Source organism: Spinacia oleracea, chromosome 3 (assembly GCF_020520425.1).
Source record: "Spinacia oleracea cultivar Varoflay chromosome 3, BTI_SOV_V1, whole genome shotgun sequence".
NCBI lineage: Eukaryota > Viridiplantae > Streptophyta > Magnoliopsida > Caryophyllales > Amaranthaceae > Spinacia > Spinacia oleracea.
The window spans coordinates 23395820-23413796 of NC_079489.1; the positions used below are offsets into that span (position 1 = coordinate 23395820).

At 37.0% G+C, this 17977-nt stretch overlaps 2 protein-coding genes across 7 annotated transcripts; both read right to left on the reverse strand.

The window, feature by feature from the left end:
- Positions 1 to 4924: 4924 nt before the first annotated feature.
- LOC110793834 (uncharacterized) lies at positions 4925 to 8117 on the reverse strand. Its single transcript, XM_021998762.2, has 2 exons — positions 5717 to 8117; positions 4925 to 5500 (listed from the first exon to the last, which is right to left on the reverse strand). Exons 1-2 carry the CDS (start codon positions 7763 to 7765, stop codon positions 5075 to 5077), a joined length of 2475 nt encoding a protein of 824 aa, XP_021854454.1. The 5' UTR covers positions 7766 to 8117; the 3' UTR covers positions 4925 to 5074.
- A 2950-nt stretch (positions 8118 to 11067) lies between these two features.
- On the reverse strand, positions 11068 to 17540 carry LOC110793832 (guanylate kinase 3, chloroplastic). 6 transcript variants are annotated; one of them, XR_002534815.2, is made up of 4 exons: positions 16432 to 17540; positions 14846 to 15684; positions 14474 to 14551; positions 11068 to 11452 (listed from the first exon to the last, which is right to left on the reverse strand). XR_002534815.2 is itself a non-coding variant. In XM_021998761.2 (2 exons), exon 1 carries the CDS (start codon positions 17377 to 17379, stop codon positions 16468 to 16470), a length of 912 nt encoding a protein of 303 aa, XP_021854453.1. In that variant the 5' UTR covers positions 17380 to 17539; the 3' UTR covers positions 11068 to 11452; positions 16432 to 16467. The 6 variants fall into 6 exon arrangements, 1 of the variants encoding a protein (XP_021854453.1); XR_008930191.1 differs by lacking the exon at positions 11068 to 11452 and adding an exon at positions 11462 to 13781; XR_008930192.1 differs by lacking the exon at positions 14474 to 14551.
- Between the last annotated feature and the right edge of the window lie 437 nt (positions 17541 to 17977).

Below are 17977 nucleotides of genomic sequence, written 5' to 3' on the forward strand. Positions count from 1 at the left end.
CTCCCAAGTATTGTTACTTAGGATTGACTGAAGTTCACTATCTATTGCCTCTTTCCAAAACACTGCATCAACAGATTTCATAGCCTCTTCATAGGTCCTAGGATCATCTTCCAAAATAAAGACATAAACAAAGTCATCATCAATCAAGTAAGGTTCAGTTAAGAAAGCAGTAATAAAATCATCACCATAACTGGTTTCCTTTCTTGCCCTCTTGCTCCTCCTTGGCTCCAATTCAGAATTCACATCAGAGGTGGGAGGAGCAACAACAGGCATACTAGAAGAAGTGCTAGAAGAAGGCACATCATTGATACAAGATATTTTCAAAGGAAATACTGTTTCAAAAAACTCGGCATCTCTTGCCTCAATGATGTTACCACCTGCATAAGAATTGTTAGCACCTTTAACAAGAAAACGATATGCAGCACTTTGGTAAGCATAACCAATAAAAATACAATCAACCGTTTTAGGACCAATCTTGTCCCTTTTGAAGCTGGGTATAGCCACCTTTGCTAGACACCCCCACACTTTCAAATAACTTAGGTTAGGTGCACGACCCTTCCATATTTCGTATGGAGTCTTGTCTAGCTTCTTGTGAGGTACCCTGTTTAAAACATGACAAGCAGATAATATAGCTTCCCCCCACATGTTATCAGAAAACCCAGAACTAATAAGCATAGAATTCATCATGTTCTTCAATGTTCTGTTCTTCCTTTCAGCAATCCCGTTCTGCTCGGGTGTGTAGGGAGCCGTTGTCTCATGAATGATCCCATTCTGCTCACAAAATGCCTTAAGAGTGTTAGGGTCATATTCACCACCCCTATCACTCCTAAGTCTCTTGATCTTCCTATCAAGTTGGTTCTCCACTTCGGCCTTGTATTTGAGGAACATTTCCTCAGCCTCATCTTTTGACCTGAGAAGATAAACCATGGTGAATCTTGAGCAGTCATCAACAAAAGTAATATAATACCTTTTACCACCCCTGCTCTCATAATTTTTAAAATCCCCCAAGTCACTATGAACAAGCTCTAGTACTTTAGTTTGTCTATCTATTGATTTAAATGGCTTCTTTGCAAACTTGGCCTCAACACATACTTCACATTTTGCAAAATCAGTTTTAGAAAAACTGGGAATCAAGTTAAGTTGTTTAAGCCTTTTAATTGAAGCAATGTTAAGATGACCCAACCTTGCATGCCATAAATCAATAGACTCAGCAATATAAACAGAAGAAGTACTAGCATTCTTATTCATAATTTCAAGTTTGACATCAAGAGTAAATAAACCCCCATTACAGAAACCCTTTCCCACAAACTCCCCATTATGAGTAATAACAAGCCTATCAGAATCAAATGAAAGCTTCAATCCAGCCTTCATTAGCAAGCTACCAGAAATCAGGTTCCTACGCATTTCTGGAACATGCAACACATTGGTAAGAGTAATAAGTTTTCCAGAGGTAAGAGTGAGAACGATCTTCCCTTTGCCTTGAACAGTTGCAGAAGCTGAATTACCCATGAAGACATTTTCACCATCAGTTTTTTCGTAGGTAGTGAACATGTCTTTGTTGGTGCAGATATGTCTCGTTGCTCCAGTATCAACGATCCATTCAGCAACATTACCTGTCAAGTTAGCTTCTGAAACAACCGCAACAAAATGGTTAGGATTAGAAACTTCATTAGCTTCAGCAAGGTTGGCTTGGTTCTGATCCGACTTCTTCTTGGATCTGCAATCTACAGACTTGTGACCAGTTTTCCCACATTCAAAACACTTGCCCTTGAACTTATACTTCATTGGTTTCCCTTGAGGCTTGAAAGGACTTCCCTTTCCCTTAAACTTTTCAGAATATGCATGAGGCTTAGGTTCTACAAGGTTAGCCTTAGCAGACCCGGAAAACACAGATTGACCCTTATCCTTAATACGATTTTCCTCCTCAATTTTCAGGTGACCTACAAGCTCCTCTAAGGTAAGGTCCTTTTTCTTATGCATTAACTGATTACGAAAATCTTTCCAAGAGGGTGGGAGTTTCTCAATTAAAACTATAGCAAGGGTAATATCACAAATACTCAAACCCTCGGCAGCCATAGCAATGCAAATATTTTCATAAGCATGAATCTGATCAATAATTGGTTTATCATCTTGGACTTGAAAAGCTAACCACTTACTGACACAATAACGCTTAGTACCAGCATCATCAGTTCCATATTTCTTTTCTAATGCATCCCAAATATCCCTAGCATGATTAAACCCCATATAGATATCAAGCAAAGTATTCGACATATGATGCAGCAACATGCCCTTACATGTCCTATCATCTTTAGCAAATTTCAACTCAAAAGCATGCAATTCAGTTTCATCATCAGGTTCGACAACGTCATCAAGCACATAAGCAATCTCAATTTGTTCTAAATAGAATCGCATCCTAACAGCCCAACGTTTATAATTCTTGCCATCAAGAGGTTCTAACTTAGACATATCAGGAATCATGAATTTGGAAGTCAAAGCCATAATATTCGTCTTTTAGATTGTTGCGATTAAAGCGAAAATTAGAACAAACTTATCTGATTCGATGAACTGAACGAAGAACAATGGTTGCGTCGTGGACACCCACTGTCCTAAAAGGCGATTCCGCGCTACCTCCCGGTGCAGTAGAACAGAATGCGGTCGCCCTCCAGGATTAGCGCAACTCCGACGTTGTGTGCACTCACAAAGCCGGATGGAGTCAGAACGTATGCCCAAAACCGAGAGCAATTTAATCCAACGGTTACGTAATCAATACAGATTCCCGTAACAATGACTTAAGCAAAACGGTCCAGTTACCAAAAAGAATAGGGTTGACCCACAAAACCCACCCCACGCCCGCGAACCGCATTCCCAAGTACCAAGTACCAAGTACCAAGTACCAAGTACCAAGTACCAAGGCCCGCGGCCCGCGGCCCGCGGCCCGCGGCCCGGCCCGGCGCGCGCGCGCGTGTGTGTGATGTGTCCACCCATACCATTCTCACACTTTCTTAAACAAGAGTTACACTCATTCCCCAATTAATAAACAAGAGGAATATGAAGAGTTTTTCCAATGTGGGACTCTTGAATTTTCACTCACCCTTTTTTCCTTTGTGTTTCCCAATGAGAATTTCCAACATATTGCTCAACTTTACTCTGTTTATACATGTTGAATACCGTCTTATTCCTCACATCTATATCTCGATTCGACATCTCGATTGTTTTATTTGATTCAAAAAGATATCCTCACAGCTTCCTCCTCCAGTTCTTGAATCCTCTTCTTCATTCTCTTCTTTATTTGCCTCTCTTTTCCTATGCGTTGGAATTAAGTTAAACAACCTATTCCATTCCATGTAGAATTTGTAAGAAAACAAAAATAACGTACGGTTTCATTACTAATCAAAACTACACTTCTAATCAAAACTATCCTATGTCATTTCGGAATTATCCACTAATTTGAATTATTAATGAAATGTTGATTTTCCCTCTCACCCACTAACTACGATCCTACGGGCTACCAGAATCTGCCAAAATCTCTGCCTCACCGGCACATCTACTACGGCCTTCACCTTATCTGGTCTGATTTTTCTCGTTTATGGTCTAGTCTGATCTTATCTAGTCGTATCTGATTTTTCTAGTTTTTTGTCTCGTCTTGTCTGATCTGGTCTGTCCTAGGCTGGAATGGTCTGAATGTTTTACGTAAGTGCTTTTTTGTTTTTTGTCTAATCTGGTCTGGTATGATCTTACCTAATAAACAATAAAAATAAGGCCAAAAAAACAACGCTTAAAACTCTTGATATCATGACATGTGTGTCCAACCTTAATAAAGATAATTTGTGGCCGGAGGGAGTACATCAGTACAAGAAAATTACTCGAAACCTAATCTTAGATTGTGCAAAAACAAAATGTACAAAACGGATAAAAAAAGAGGTTAAAATATAAGCCCAATAATTTAGTAAAAGAAAATAAATAAGCAAAAGTAAACCTATGAATACATTAGTACTCCGTATTTACCTATTGACTCTCTTTTTATCACCATTTCTGATTAGTTTATTAACTCGTCTGATATTGATCCGCTATTAAATCTTCACCCACATGGCTACATTTATATCACTATTGACTTGTTAATTTTGTCCCTTTAAAAGTAACCATTTAATAACCCGCTCGCTAATAACCCGATAATTCTGACCCGACCCGCCCGATAACCAAGTTTAGTTACCATTTACGGAGTAACAATAGATCAGTTGTCTTAGGCACATAGAACCCTAGATCCTCAAAAATGCTTGTTAGCCATACAATTTGTTGTAATTAAATACAGACATGGGTATCCTACTTCAGTTCAGTGACTTTGATTTCCTTCTTCTGCTTCATAGTAGTTTTCCAGGATACTAATGATTTCCCAGAGGCACACAATAGACGGTTAAAGATCTTGCACTTAAATTACATGTTCCTTAATCCGAGATTCAAAAAGTTGTGAGTTTGAATAATTTCCTTGGTTCTAATTACATGAATCCAGCTTTGAAACATTATTTTATTTGTAGGCCTATCTAAATTGAGAAATGGGAAGTTTATTTGGCACAAACATTTAGTGAGAAATGAGACGTTTAATGGGGAATGTATGTAACAAAATTAAGCTAAGATTTAAAGATAGACTAAAACTGGTCCACCATGAAAATTTCTGGTGTAGAGAGATTCACAAAATGATAAAACAGGTCGTTAAATATTACTTCCTCCATTTTTTTATAATTGCACCATCTTGTTTTTAGCACTATTCACATATTCTTATATAGTTATTTTTTGTGATTTATATGTAAGGAAAAATATATTCAAGTGGGATCTTGTTAGATTCGTCTCCAAATATACTTTAAAATTATCAAATTTTTATATTTTTTTAAAATGTATAATGAGAGATACTAGTGGTTAAAATAGTGCATTGGCAAGTGTGAAATCCAAGATGGTGCAATTAAAAAAAATGGAGGAAGTACAATTTACAAATAAATAAGTATGAAGTATATCAATTGTTGATCTGTACAATTCCAATCCCAAAAAGAAAACTAATGTGAAATCAATCTTCTGCATGGTTTCAATCATTTGACAGCAAGTTTTGTGCAGTGTCAACCAATGACTGCATTGATGTCTTGAACCTGTTTAATCCCACTGTTCCTGAAAATATGTTGAAGCTTTCTAGCTCTGAGGTTGTATCTAAAACATTCTCCAGTTCCTTTTCGAGTCCTAGATTTCTGAAAACTCCAACGTTTGATTCCTTGTTTTTCATCATCCAAATTGCAAGTTCAATGGTAAACCTGCGTATCCTAGGAAATCTGGGAGGTGGGTATGTGTGTTTCTTCAGAATCTGTACTAGTACGTTTGCTATTTCTGTTTCTTTGATTCCAGCTTGTTCAAACATGATGCTTGATTCGGAGTAAGTCATGAACTTGAAAGCTCTTGCTGCTAATCCAACCATCACTTCACGTAGCTTGTCCTCTTCTGAAAGGATTCCCTTAAGTACCTGCAAATCATTATAGAAAACCCATCAGTAAAATAAATTTCATGAAAAAGTTCAGATAAGTTTCAATAAATTCATATCGCTAAATTAAGTTCTGATAAGCTCAAATAAGTTGAGTTTAGTGCTTCATTTATCGGGTTAAAATAACTTAAATGATGGATTGAATGTGAATATTATCAATAAAACAGAATCTCTGACGAGTAGATCAATAAAACTTACTGAGGGTACTGCTGCAGAAACTCCCCTTAACTCGAGGAAGCAATCGTCCAGACTATAGGTGCATAGATTTCTTAAAATCCTTGCTGCATTTAGACGAACAAGTGGAATTTCTAGTGCTTTCACAAGCTTCTCTAACGCGCCTAGTTTCAAGATACAGTTACAGTTTTGCTTGCTCTCTAATGCGAGCATGACTAATGCTTCACCAGCTGCAGTTCTAACATGTACCTGAGAAATAGGCATCCCATCTTTGAAGAATATAATGAGCAACTCCTTAAGAATTCCTCCTGTGCCTCCGATCCTCTCTGTTGCGTCATCTTCCATTGCTAAACTTGTAAGTATTTCAATCCCGAGCTTTTGAAGATCAGGATACTTCTCTCCATGCCTTAGTATGTCTCTGATGTTGTTGAATGTGAAAACAATCTCTGAAATTTCTTTACGAAGCTGTTTCCCTGTGCTTCCTGTTGTGCTCGCTAGCATCTTTATTACTTGCAGGGACCTCTTTATTGTTTGAATTTGAGATGCCGCGACATGATCATCCTTCAATAGTCTCTCTTTAGCACATGTGAAGTCTATGATTTTCGGTAACAGACCTCTTGTATTCCCTATTTTTCCACAGTTATCATGGTCTCGAGCAAGCTTCTTGAGAAGTAGTAGTCCTAGATGATTGAATGTCCAGAAACCATAATGTTCATGATCAGCAATGATACATTTCTCACCAACTTCATCCAGTGCTGAATTTGAGGTCTTGCTAACATAAAGAAGGGATGAAATCGATTCCAAAGCACCAGGAATTCCTGCAACTCGAAGGGAATTTTGTTTTTCTCCTGCTAGTTTTGACAAGATTTCTGCTGCCGATTGCCTGATCTCCTCTTCTTCACAGTCCTTCCAATTCAACATCTCTACTAATCTTTCAACTGCTGAGGAAGTGATTCCTATTTTCTGTAGAGTGTCATCAGAAAATCTCTTATTCCCTGCAAAGCTTCGAAGGATTCGAGCTCCCATAAGCTGCTCTTCTGGTGAATTTGAAGCCAGAAGTTCCATGGAAAAAGACACCATATCCATCTTCAACCCATCAAAAACACTTCCATCCACACATCTTGAATACGCATCATAGAAGAATCTCCTGACTGAAATCATACCTGAAGGTCCAAACTCACACTCTTCATTTACCTGTTCAAGTATTTTACTGCATGTTACTGTCAATTCCCAGTAAATCTTTTCAAGCAAAAATAAGGAAGCTTCAGCCAAAGCCAAGCTATAGAAGATCATCAGAGCATCTTTTCTGTTCCTCTTATCTGTATCACCCTTTGCTATCTCTCCAAAGTTACGCAATATAAGCTTCATTAATGAAAGAGCTACACAAGCAGCTGCAGCTAAAATCTGAAGACATTGAAGAATCTTGCTGATGTTCCTTGACAAAAACAACCAAGAAAAATAAGGTAAAAGGGGTACATCTGAAGTAGCCCATCTTCGAGTTGGCAGACGCCTTTTATCCCATTTTTGCTGTCTTTCTCCTCTGCTAGCATTTATCTGCCTACCATCTTGACTCCGCCCTCTGAAGACTGAATTAAGCGCTGTCCAGATTTTATTGGAGCCTAATTTGAGTAGCCGGAAACTGTTAATCCCAGCACCTGTAAGCGACCATGTGGATTGGCGTTGCCACTCGAGTTCATGGCTTCTACTAAAAATCCTTGTTCCTTCAGTCAAGAGTATGATTGTTATAATCCAAAAATCTGATTTAGCTAAAGTGATAGCAAATCCACCAAGAAGAACAACAGTTGCCCAGATAAAGCCTAAAGTCCCTAACCCAGTAGCTGCCTTCTCAAGAATAGCGAGACGGAGAGCGAAAAGGGTTAACTTTTTCTCAGGGGCAGGAACTGAGTGATCTACTGCAGGGGGCTCAGCACTGCTACCTCTATAGCCATTACTGCTGTTGTTTTCTGGTTCAAAGATTGTCGTGCTCTGCGAATATGCATCGCTGAGTCTCTTCATCTCAGATATCTGCAAATGTACACTCCCATCTGCTTCCTTAGGACTAGCATCATACATGATTTGCTTAAGAAATTAAAAATATAAAGCTTATTATCTGATTGATGATGGCTGCTGCTTGTATTTGGATTTTGGATTTTGGATTTTGGATTTTGGATTAAGAATTGAGACACATGGGATTGGTTATAAAAAAAGGGTAAAAGAAGTTGAGGACCACGTTTCTAAAACTGTTAAACAGGCAGAATGTGGTAGAGTGTTGGATTATGTTGCTGCCCTTTTTGTTATGTTTGTTTTTTCTGGGAGAATTAGTTATCTGTTAAAATATGTGCTGGTATTTGGTTACCTAGCTTCTTTGACAATACATGTTTGTCTTACAACTTTAAGGTTTTGCTTGTTTTATTTTGTGTGTGTTTTTGCTTGGAAGCATGTTATCTCTTGTTGAAGAAGCAATAATGAATCGTAAAGTTTCTTTATCTATCAATATCAGAATTCAGAAGCTAAAAGTTGTTTGACCTTTTCAACTTAGCATAATTAGAATATATTCTGGTTGATTGTTTAGCGAGTCTTGGATGAGTCATGCTGATTTCTCGACTAACTCAAACAGAAGTAAAAGTCAGAACCGAATGTAAAATTTCCTCAAGGCTGGGACGCTGGGTGGGTCTAATACACCGCCAGACAGTCCCATCCCATGTACAATTGATATAAATTGCATGGATCTGATTTTTTGTTATATTTTAAAAAATCAGATCAAGTTAGACTCAGATCCCTAACTAAGCAATGCTGGTCTGTCAATCAATGGAATCGACTTGATCTATCTTACCACTTACAAGTAAAATGAATGGATAGCCCTTTAATTAGGAGGAGTACATGTTTGGATTAAGGAATAACATATTCCATCTTAATCCAGTGTGTTACAGTTACAAGTGACGTAGGGTCGCGTCCAATTATTTTATATGTGCATTAATATCGTGATTAGTGATGATAACCCAAAGTTAGGGATCATGTACTATTATTGAAAAAGGTAGATTTAACCATTTTTGGTTGAAAGAATGTGGTAAGTAAAAAGTATAGAATCATGCTTGATTGTCCATTATAGTAGTAATAGTTGGAGCCTGGAGGGGATATTATAACAGTGAATTCTGCAAAAATAAAAAAAATTAAAAAAATAAAATTATTCCAAATTGTGTATTTTGTATATCCAACTTTTGTAGTACCAAATCTTCGAGTTCAAAATTGAAACTCTTGGCTGGTTGTTTCGAATATGGACATTGATATGATAAAAAAAAAAAAAAAAAATTTAAAGCACTAAAATGTCTAGAACGACTTTGTATTAAACTACTTCCTCCGTCTCTTTTTGTTTTTTACGTTTGATATTTTGCACGCGTTTTAACGACTAATTAATGTGTATTGAGATTCTTCTAAGTTTTTATGTAAACGAGAAAAATTACGTTTATTTATAATGTTTTCACTCTTATCAAATTCTGATATTAGGAAAATAAGAAAAATTTAATGTCCCAATGGAAAAGTGTGAAACATTAAATGACCCAATGAATTTAATTGATTAAAATAATAATTGGACACAACTTTTGATAGAATATTAAATCATTTATGTGATAATATAAAAGGAAATGTAAAGAACATTTAGGGACACCCAAAAAGGAAAACGTAAAAAACAAAAAGAGACGGATGGAGTATTTAATAACTTATTCAAATATGTCAAAATGTCCAAATAACCTTACAGAGACACTAAATTCATAAACACAACACTATTACTCCCTCCATTCCTAAATGTTCTTCCCGTTTCTATTTCGGGCGTTCCTATATGTTCTTCCGGTTTCTATTTATGGACATGACTTTTTACCATAAATTTCCCACCATCCCATATTTAATTCATTTACATTTCCCCATTCACCCACCCAACCCCACTTTTATGATTTTTTATTACTTTATTAAAAATATCTTCAATTTGTTTCATTTCTTTATTACTTTCCTTCACTACTTTATTACTTTCTCTTATACCCACCCAATCATTATAAGATTTCATTTACTTAATTTTCACCCCAAATCTCAAATAGGAACAGAGGGAGTATTTTTTAATACAGTAAGTATCACTCAGTTAACTTGTACGGAGTATTACACATATACCATAATTTCAACCACCAATAGTCGGATTTATGTTAATTTAATTTTTGAGATAAATCAACTCTCTATGTCGCGTGCTGACTCAACGACTTGTGACATCAAAGTAACGTTCTTTGGCCAGCCAATAATAATACTTGGTGATGGAAAGGTCATTCGCCAAATTCCAGTTAGATATAAACATCGTAGCAGAAGGATTACTAGGTAGGAATTTTCTTGTGTGAAGTTAAAGATTTTTTGTTTTCCTTCAATTGTAGATTCCCTACCATATTGGCCTTATCCCATACTACATAGTACATACCATTACTACGTATAAATTTGCTTTAGCTTTTAGTGTAAGCCAAATTTTGTTTTTGTCTTTCTTCTTGATTGTTTTTTGATGGATAAAGAAGTTTCAAAAGTATTCCTTTGCTTAACATGAGACTATTTCTTGTACACAAATTATTGAAAGATGTACTTGTGGCCTAAACTCATTAATATGATGCATTTCTCTTCACGTAATTTATTAAAATCTAAATTTGTGGCTTTTGGTTCGTCCAATCACCCAATAATCATATACTTTGTGTGATTAACAAAATACATTCATATTTAACTTTGTGCACCATAGACTAATGAGCATGATTTTCATGGATTTATTAACCCCCTGAACCTCGCTCCCTGATACTTGGAACGAGAATCGAACACAAGCCAAGCCGGTAAAAGGTTCTGAGACATCATCGATCATATTAAACCTCTGATGGATGTACAAAGGTGTTATATGCAGTCAGGCAGCAGTCAAACCAAAGTCGCTTATTATGAGCTTTTAGATCATTCCTCAAAAATTCCTTTCTGTGGAAAAGAAATGCTTTAAATAAGCTTTAACCTGGGGATCTCTTTAAGTTCTTCAATGCCAAAGAGTCATTGTGGAGCAGAAAAATCATAGCACCATAAAAGTAGTCAAGTTTCCTAGAAGTTTAAGTAAACTGCTTATTGATAGGATAAGTCTAGAGCATATTACGGAGTACAAAAGATAGGAGAAGTCGTGTACAGAGAGAGATAATAGTCGCATATACTCCCTTTATTTGGAATTACTTATCACCATATCCGACCCGTGTGTGTGATTTCACCAAAAAAAAAAATACCCTATATTATATAGCGAAAAATAACCTTTCTATTAACTTCTGTACCATTTTACTACATAAGATTATTTTCATCGGATTCCTGTAATTAGTGAAGAAGAAGCATTTACCAGGGCAGTATATAATATATATGGCTTTGAAAGTTGAAACAATAAGCTATTTTCTATACACCATGACTCCATGAATACAACTGTAGAAGTAGAACCCTAATTTTGAAATATAGACTATGCATTATGCTAAAGCAAAAGGATACATGACAGTTTTCAAATAATATATTTCAGGAATCACTCTATAAATCTTACAAGATTAGAGGGAGCAACAGCCAAAAAGATGTGTATGAATATCATCATATGCCAAAAGAAACCCCAAGGACAAAAAGATCTGTGCATCCATATATTTGGAAACTCTTGCTTATTCGAATTACCAAAACTTGGCCTCTAATCCAGGACTAGGAGTCAGCACTAGTTTTAAAAAACAGGTTCCTTCTGACCTATAAAAATGCAACAGGAAAATCAACAGGTTATATAAACGTGGAATTCAAGAGGCACAACAGGAAATATTTTGGCAGATGTGATAACCTAACCTCCAGTACTCAGGAAGTAAGACTCATGTCATTTGAACTAAGCAACTATTGAACAATTACACGGAGAAGGGATACGCTAGAACACAGATGAAAGTATACAACACTCCCTTAGTCCCTTGTGCTTAAAATAATTGTATCATAAATTCATCCCTAAACTATTTCCACATGCCAACAACCAATCACAAGTCCATCAAGCTATTTTCACATGCCAACATACTTGGACGACAAGTTCCATTATAAAGTTGACGTTCTCACCAATATAACATACGTCGTAAACATATAAGCCATCATCAAAATGAACAAGTTAACAATATTCTAATCATATATTAATACCTACCAACATTTTGAAAGACTTGGCTATAGTAGCTTAGAACACCTTCCTATGCAACTCAAGGGTTTAGCAAGTCCACCAACCAATACCATTTACCCTTGTCTTTAAGAAAATAATGAGGAATATCTACAACTGCTTCGAGAAGTCAATCTGGGAGACTTTGTCTAGCTCTAGAAGACGACTGCAGGTTTGAAGGCCATGTGCTTGGAGAAAAATGGAAGAAAAACCCTGCAGAAGTCCTGCTTCTCCTACTGGCAGGTCTCTGGAGATATATGGGAGGAATTGTGAGCTTTTCAGCCTTTTGGGTAGCTCGCTAATACTCTTTTTTTCTGGATTTATGCTTTTTTTTTTACTCTAAAAACTCAATCTTCTGAGAACCAAGTGACATGTTTAGTCCCTCGCCAACTCACCATAAAGTTATACTCTCACAACTGCTCATAAACTGGCAGGGTCATGAACTAATTATCAAAAGGTTCACCAAAAAAATGGCTCTAAGGGTAAGGGCTAATTAACATTTGATTAAAGTAGCTAAGAGGTCTAAGAATATCCCATGTGAATTCCACTAGCTAATTCTATGAAGAGGAAAAGGTTTAAACCTCTAAAAGCCAGCCTTTACGCAACCTGAAAAGCAGCTTAGACAAATTAATCTCAAATGCACTCAGAGATGTAACAAGCTTCTGAACTTGTAAAACCATTCTAGTGGTCCGGAAAAAATACTTCCTCCGTTTCCGACAATTGCAACGTTTGGAGATTTCAAGCATACCAATGCACAAATTAAACCATAGATATCTTCACTTATCTTTTGTAAAAATTATATTTAAGAATTATATATTGAGACGAATCTACCACGATGTCAGATGACTATATTTTTTCTTACATATGAATCCCCAAAAAATGGTCAAAGGAAATGCTTAAATAGTCTAAAATCCAAATGGTGCAATTATAAAACAGATGAAGTATAAACATTCCTTCAAAGGTTGGGTTTAATTTACTCCCACAAAGGCGGTTGATATTGGTTAAAATGGCTAACTGAAAATGTACAAATTAACATAGACTCTCATTGGTCATCTAAACTTCCTTGGTGAATCATAAACCAATGAGAAAAACTGAAACAAAAAAAAAACATATGAACTCATAAATCAAGCAGACATTGAAACAAAGTATGAAATAATCATATTCGGACAATTATAACATCACACAACCCTCCTATTGGTCAACATGATAAATCGGAGAGCATAGGCCATTAAGAGCTACTCTGTATTTGACTAGGGTTTAGGTCATCCAAGTCAGAAAAAACAGGGTTGTTACTAATATAAACTTACCATAATAAAATCACTGTAAAAAGTTAAAATAGGAAAGAAAATTGTAGTCTAAAACAGTTACTACATGATTGGGGCAAAACCACAGAATTACATAGCATAATAGATCACATTAGCTAGTGTATAACTGTATACACACACCAAAAAAACACCCTCGCCTACTTATTGCTAATTTGCTTGTGGTCAATCCTCCTGTGACTCATTTTACCAAGACAATCCATATCCCCTGCATCCTATTCTCCTGTCTTTCTAGATGAAGTCGTAAAAACTTAATGCTTTTAGATAGGTAGTCAAACAAAATTTGAAGCCTGGTGTAAGATATAATTCTCAGAGAACTGTAGAGAAAGAGCCAACCACCACTTTGAGGAAAAGTGACAAACCCTTCTGTCTCAGAAACTAGGAATCATAGATGTTGTCTATTAAAACGACTGGACACTGAGGAGGGGAAGCAAATAAAGCAAGAAAATGCAGTAAACAGATAGCACTTACAAAATTAGATGGTGCATTTATTGGACCACTCTGATGCCTTTCAAAAACATTATTAGCTCATTTGGTTCATGGAAGGCTGAGGAAAAGGAATCAACAACTGGGAAGGAATTTAATCAACAAAGTGAAACTGAATAACATACTTAATTCAACTGAGAAATAAAAACCTATTATCTCATCTTCTGTTTGATTTATAATGTAAAAAATATCATTCCAAAACCTGCCCTCCCCTCTGCAATTGGCTCACTTTCCCCAGAGCTACCTAAATCTCTGGATGTTCAACCTCCGCAGAATATTTACATCTCTCTTGACTGCAGTTAAATCCACCTTTCTAAAAACTTGAACACTGATCATAAAGTTAAGACTTGAAATTTTCCATTAATCCAAAAACCTCTTCGCTTTCTTTTCCTCAAAAAATCTCATTATTTTCTCCAACAAACTTATGAAGCTCACTTCTTGCATCTTCTTAAGCAGTTTTTTTTTCCTTAAGCTGTCTGTCTCCAGCTCTCCAGAGGTTGACTCCTGTCAACCGAAATTCTCAAATTCTAGTATTTCTACTTTCGTGTGTCAAGAAAGCTCTACATCACGAAATCTCTCTTCCATATTCATTTCAACCAACACAAGTTGCATATTTATCTTTACAGCTGCAATAAATTTCACTTATAGCTTCTAGTCTTTTTCAATGTGTCCCCATCACTCTCTAAATCACAAAGAAAGCCCACAGCAATTTTTAAGGGGGAAAAACATGAGCTTAACCCACTACAACATCATTGGAAAGCCAAAAAGACTCACCAAATTGTGCTCAGGTACTACTTCAATGCAGCTGGATGCAACAGTAGAGGTCCAGGAAACAAGCTAGGAAACAGGTTCCTGAACACAGTAGTAATAGGTTGGATACATATATAAAGTCTAAAAAAATGGTACATTCTATTAGGTTTTGTAATTTTGTAAGTTGAAACTGAAAAAAGGGATATGATCTGCAAATCCGATTAGAAACAAGTACTAGCTGATCTCCTTACACAAAGTAACCATTCTAATTCAATCTTCAAGGATCAATTAAATTAAAATCAAGAAGAAATTTAGTTTAACTTCAAACTTATTAAGTTATTACCAAAGACAATAATTTCTGGATGAATTAATCTAACTAGTAAAAACTCAACTTACCAAACACTGTTTCTGATTACTCCGTACAAAGAAGGCTTACACACAGGAAATGAGATATGATTTCCTACGATGTAAAATATATGGCCCACTTTGCTCGACTAACTTAGGTCCTCGACGATATGAACATATGACGCAGGTTCTCCATCCTGCTACCCAAGTGTTTTCCAAGCCCATCTTTGTACACGATTAAACCAGGTTCTCTGAGACCATTCCTTGGCTGATAGTGTTTCTTATTCCAACGTCCTGACTATGCACCGTCATGCTCTTCTTGCTTGTGGCCAGCACAATTTCACACATTCCACTATGGGCCAGAAGTCATGAAGACAAGTTTCTAACATGATGCCACCCCTGACAATCATGACAGTGGTAGAGAGGCCCAACAAAGGCCAATGGAGCAGTGAGTCAGGGGTGGCGGGAAAAGGAGAACAGGATGCAGGCAAAAGGCATTTTGGGGCAACGGTAGGATGGCAGGGACTGGGAAGTGTGGTGAAAGGATGGTGGGGCTGGGCATGAAGTGATGGTTGGGTATTTATGGTGAAGGATAGAACCTTTTTATTTTATATTTTAATTCTGAGTTTTCTATTTGCAACCTTCCTATGAAATAAGGTCCATCAGGAGTAGATGGGGAACAGGGAAATGGTGAGGAGATGTTTAGGATAAACCAAAAAGGCAAATTGGAAGATTAAAGAAAGTTGATGGATAAAATTGTGGAAGAGCATTGAATAATTACTGACAAGTTACTAACTTCATTTCCTTTCTTGAATACCTCAAACCTAACAGCCCCATGAAGTCAAAGAACAATTACGAGAAACTAACTCCAGCTAATTTTCTCAGATAACCTAGCAATTGAAAACTGCAGAATGTCAGGTGTATCTCAACCGATCCAGAAAAAAACTTTTAGGAATTCAACTGAATCTTGTATCCACAAGGTTTTTAGTGAGAGGCCCACAACTAAAATTGACAAAAACTATGAACGACACACAAACCAATCCCTTTTCAGCGAAAGGTTAAAAGAATCCCAAAAGAAGAAATCTATTAAATATCTTAAGGCTTGAACCACGTGCGTTTCCTAGGAACTTGGAGACCAAATAAGAAACGCGTAACAGCAAGAAGTTGATTCATGTATCATAACAATTGTCATTCTTACCTGATTCACTAAACCCCCTTCCCTACGGCAAACAACATTCTAGGAGATACGAACTAGTATGTGTTGCAGTAATACAATTGTGGACTAATTTGCCATAACCAAGTACTAAATTGTGGCATTCCTGGCACTGTTCTGAATTCCAAAATGTACCAGAATCCAGGTAACACTGATAATAATTAAGAGCTTTTTTGTTTTGTGAGGAAGAAAAATCAATTCAACAAATTTCTCACAGTGCAAAGAGCAAACAAATTATCTCACATACAGAAAACCGAATTAGTGACAAGAATAAGTTCCACCACTTGCTTAAATTATGTTGTATATAAAAGTAAAAGTCAACAGCCATCATAAAAACTGAAGCACGCTTTCACAAACTATTTACAACATCAAACATTGAAATTGGAAAATCACAATTACATAAAAGTAGTGAAAAAGCTATTACCTCACCAAGAACAACAAAAAACTAGCTCAACAAATGTTATATCCTCACATTCCTCGGACTAACTCTAGCCTTCTCAGCATCAATCACAGACTCTACAAGCTTCACTGCACTCTCAAGCTGCCCATCCGCATTAACAACCACATAATCAAAATTGTTAGCATGCTTAACCTCCTCCCGAGCCGTGGCAATCCTCACCAACAACATCTCCCTCGTTTCAGTCTTCCTCCCAATCAACCTATTCACCATTGCATACTCACTCTCTGCCACCACAAATATAAAAACTGCCGAATTCCCAAGAATCCTCCTCAATGTAGCTGCCCCTTGAATATCAACCCTCAACACAATGTCACTCCCTTTCGCCATAAACTCCCTAATCTGCTGCTTTGGGATGCCCTTATAATCCCCATACACCAAAGCATGCTCCAATAACTCACCCTTCTCCACCATTCCCAGAAACTCGTCTTTAGAAACGAAGAAATAATCTCTCCCATCAACCTCCCCAGGCCTCATAGGCCTACTAGTGGCAGTAACAACAAAATGTATGTTCTCTCTCACCTCCCTCAATCTCTTGATTACTGCATCTTTCCCTACCCCGCTCGGCCCGCTAATGACTATAATCAAAGGGTTTGGATTCGGCACCAATGGCGCCGAACTGAACGACGACCCCAACGACGTTTCAAGGGCTCGAAGCAGCTCAGACCGGTCTGCCTTCTCGATGTCCGGTATCGGCACCGAAAGGGGTCGCCGGGCATCACCCATTTGGGAATTTGAGGAGTAGGATTTGTGGGTTATGATATTAGCCGCTTGAAGGGCCAATTTCGCCGGATTTTGGCAAGAAAAAATGCGAATTTTTTGAGGGTTTGTGCGGAAATTGAACAATTTGCTGGGGTTGCAAATTGGGTTGATCTCTGAACGAGATAAAGAGACACAGAATCTTCTAACGAGCATCGAATTTATGTATATGTGTGACGGAAATTACTGAGGATATGTAACAACTTTTAGCATCGACAGGAGAGAGAGAGAAATGGGAGCCAGAGTCTGGGTTGAGCTGCCAAGTTTCGAGACCAATCAATTTGCAATTTGGAAATTTCAGAAGAACCTAAACAAGTAAACAGCATGCCTCATTCTGTTATTATTTTATTTATATTTTATTTATATTTTATTTTTGGAAATTGGTTAATGCATTTTACTAAATCCAACATATCCAGAGACATATACTCCCTCCGTCCCTTAATACTCGCACCGGTTAAGACCGGTGCGGAGTTTAAGACATTTAAATTGACTTATTAATTTAATAGTTGTTTGTTGATAGTAGGGTATTTTTCTAATATAGTTGGTGGGAAATGTGTAAGGGGTGGGGAGTGGGGAATGGTGAGTGGGGGATGTGGATTTTTAAATGATTTTTTGTAGGTAGTAGGGGTGTATGTGTGGTAGTACGTAAGTGTGAGAAATAATATTATATTGGTAAAAAATTTCATTTATAGAAGCGGTGCAAGTATTAAGGGACGACCCGAAAAGGAAAGCGGTGCGAGTATTAAAGGACGGA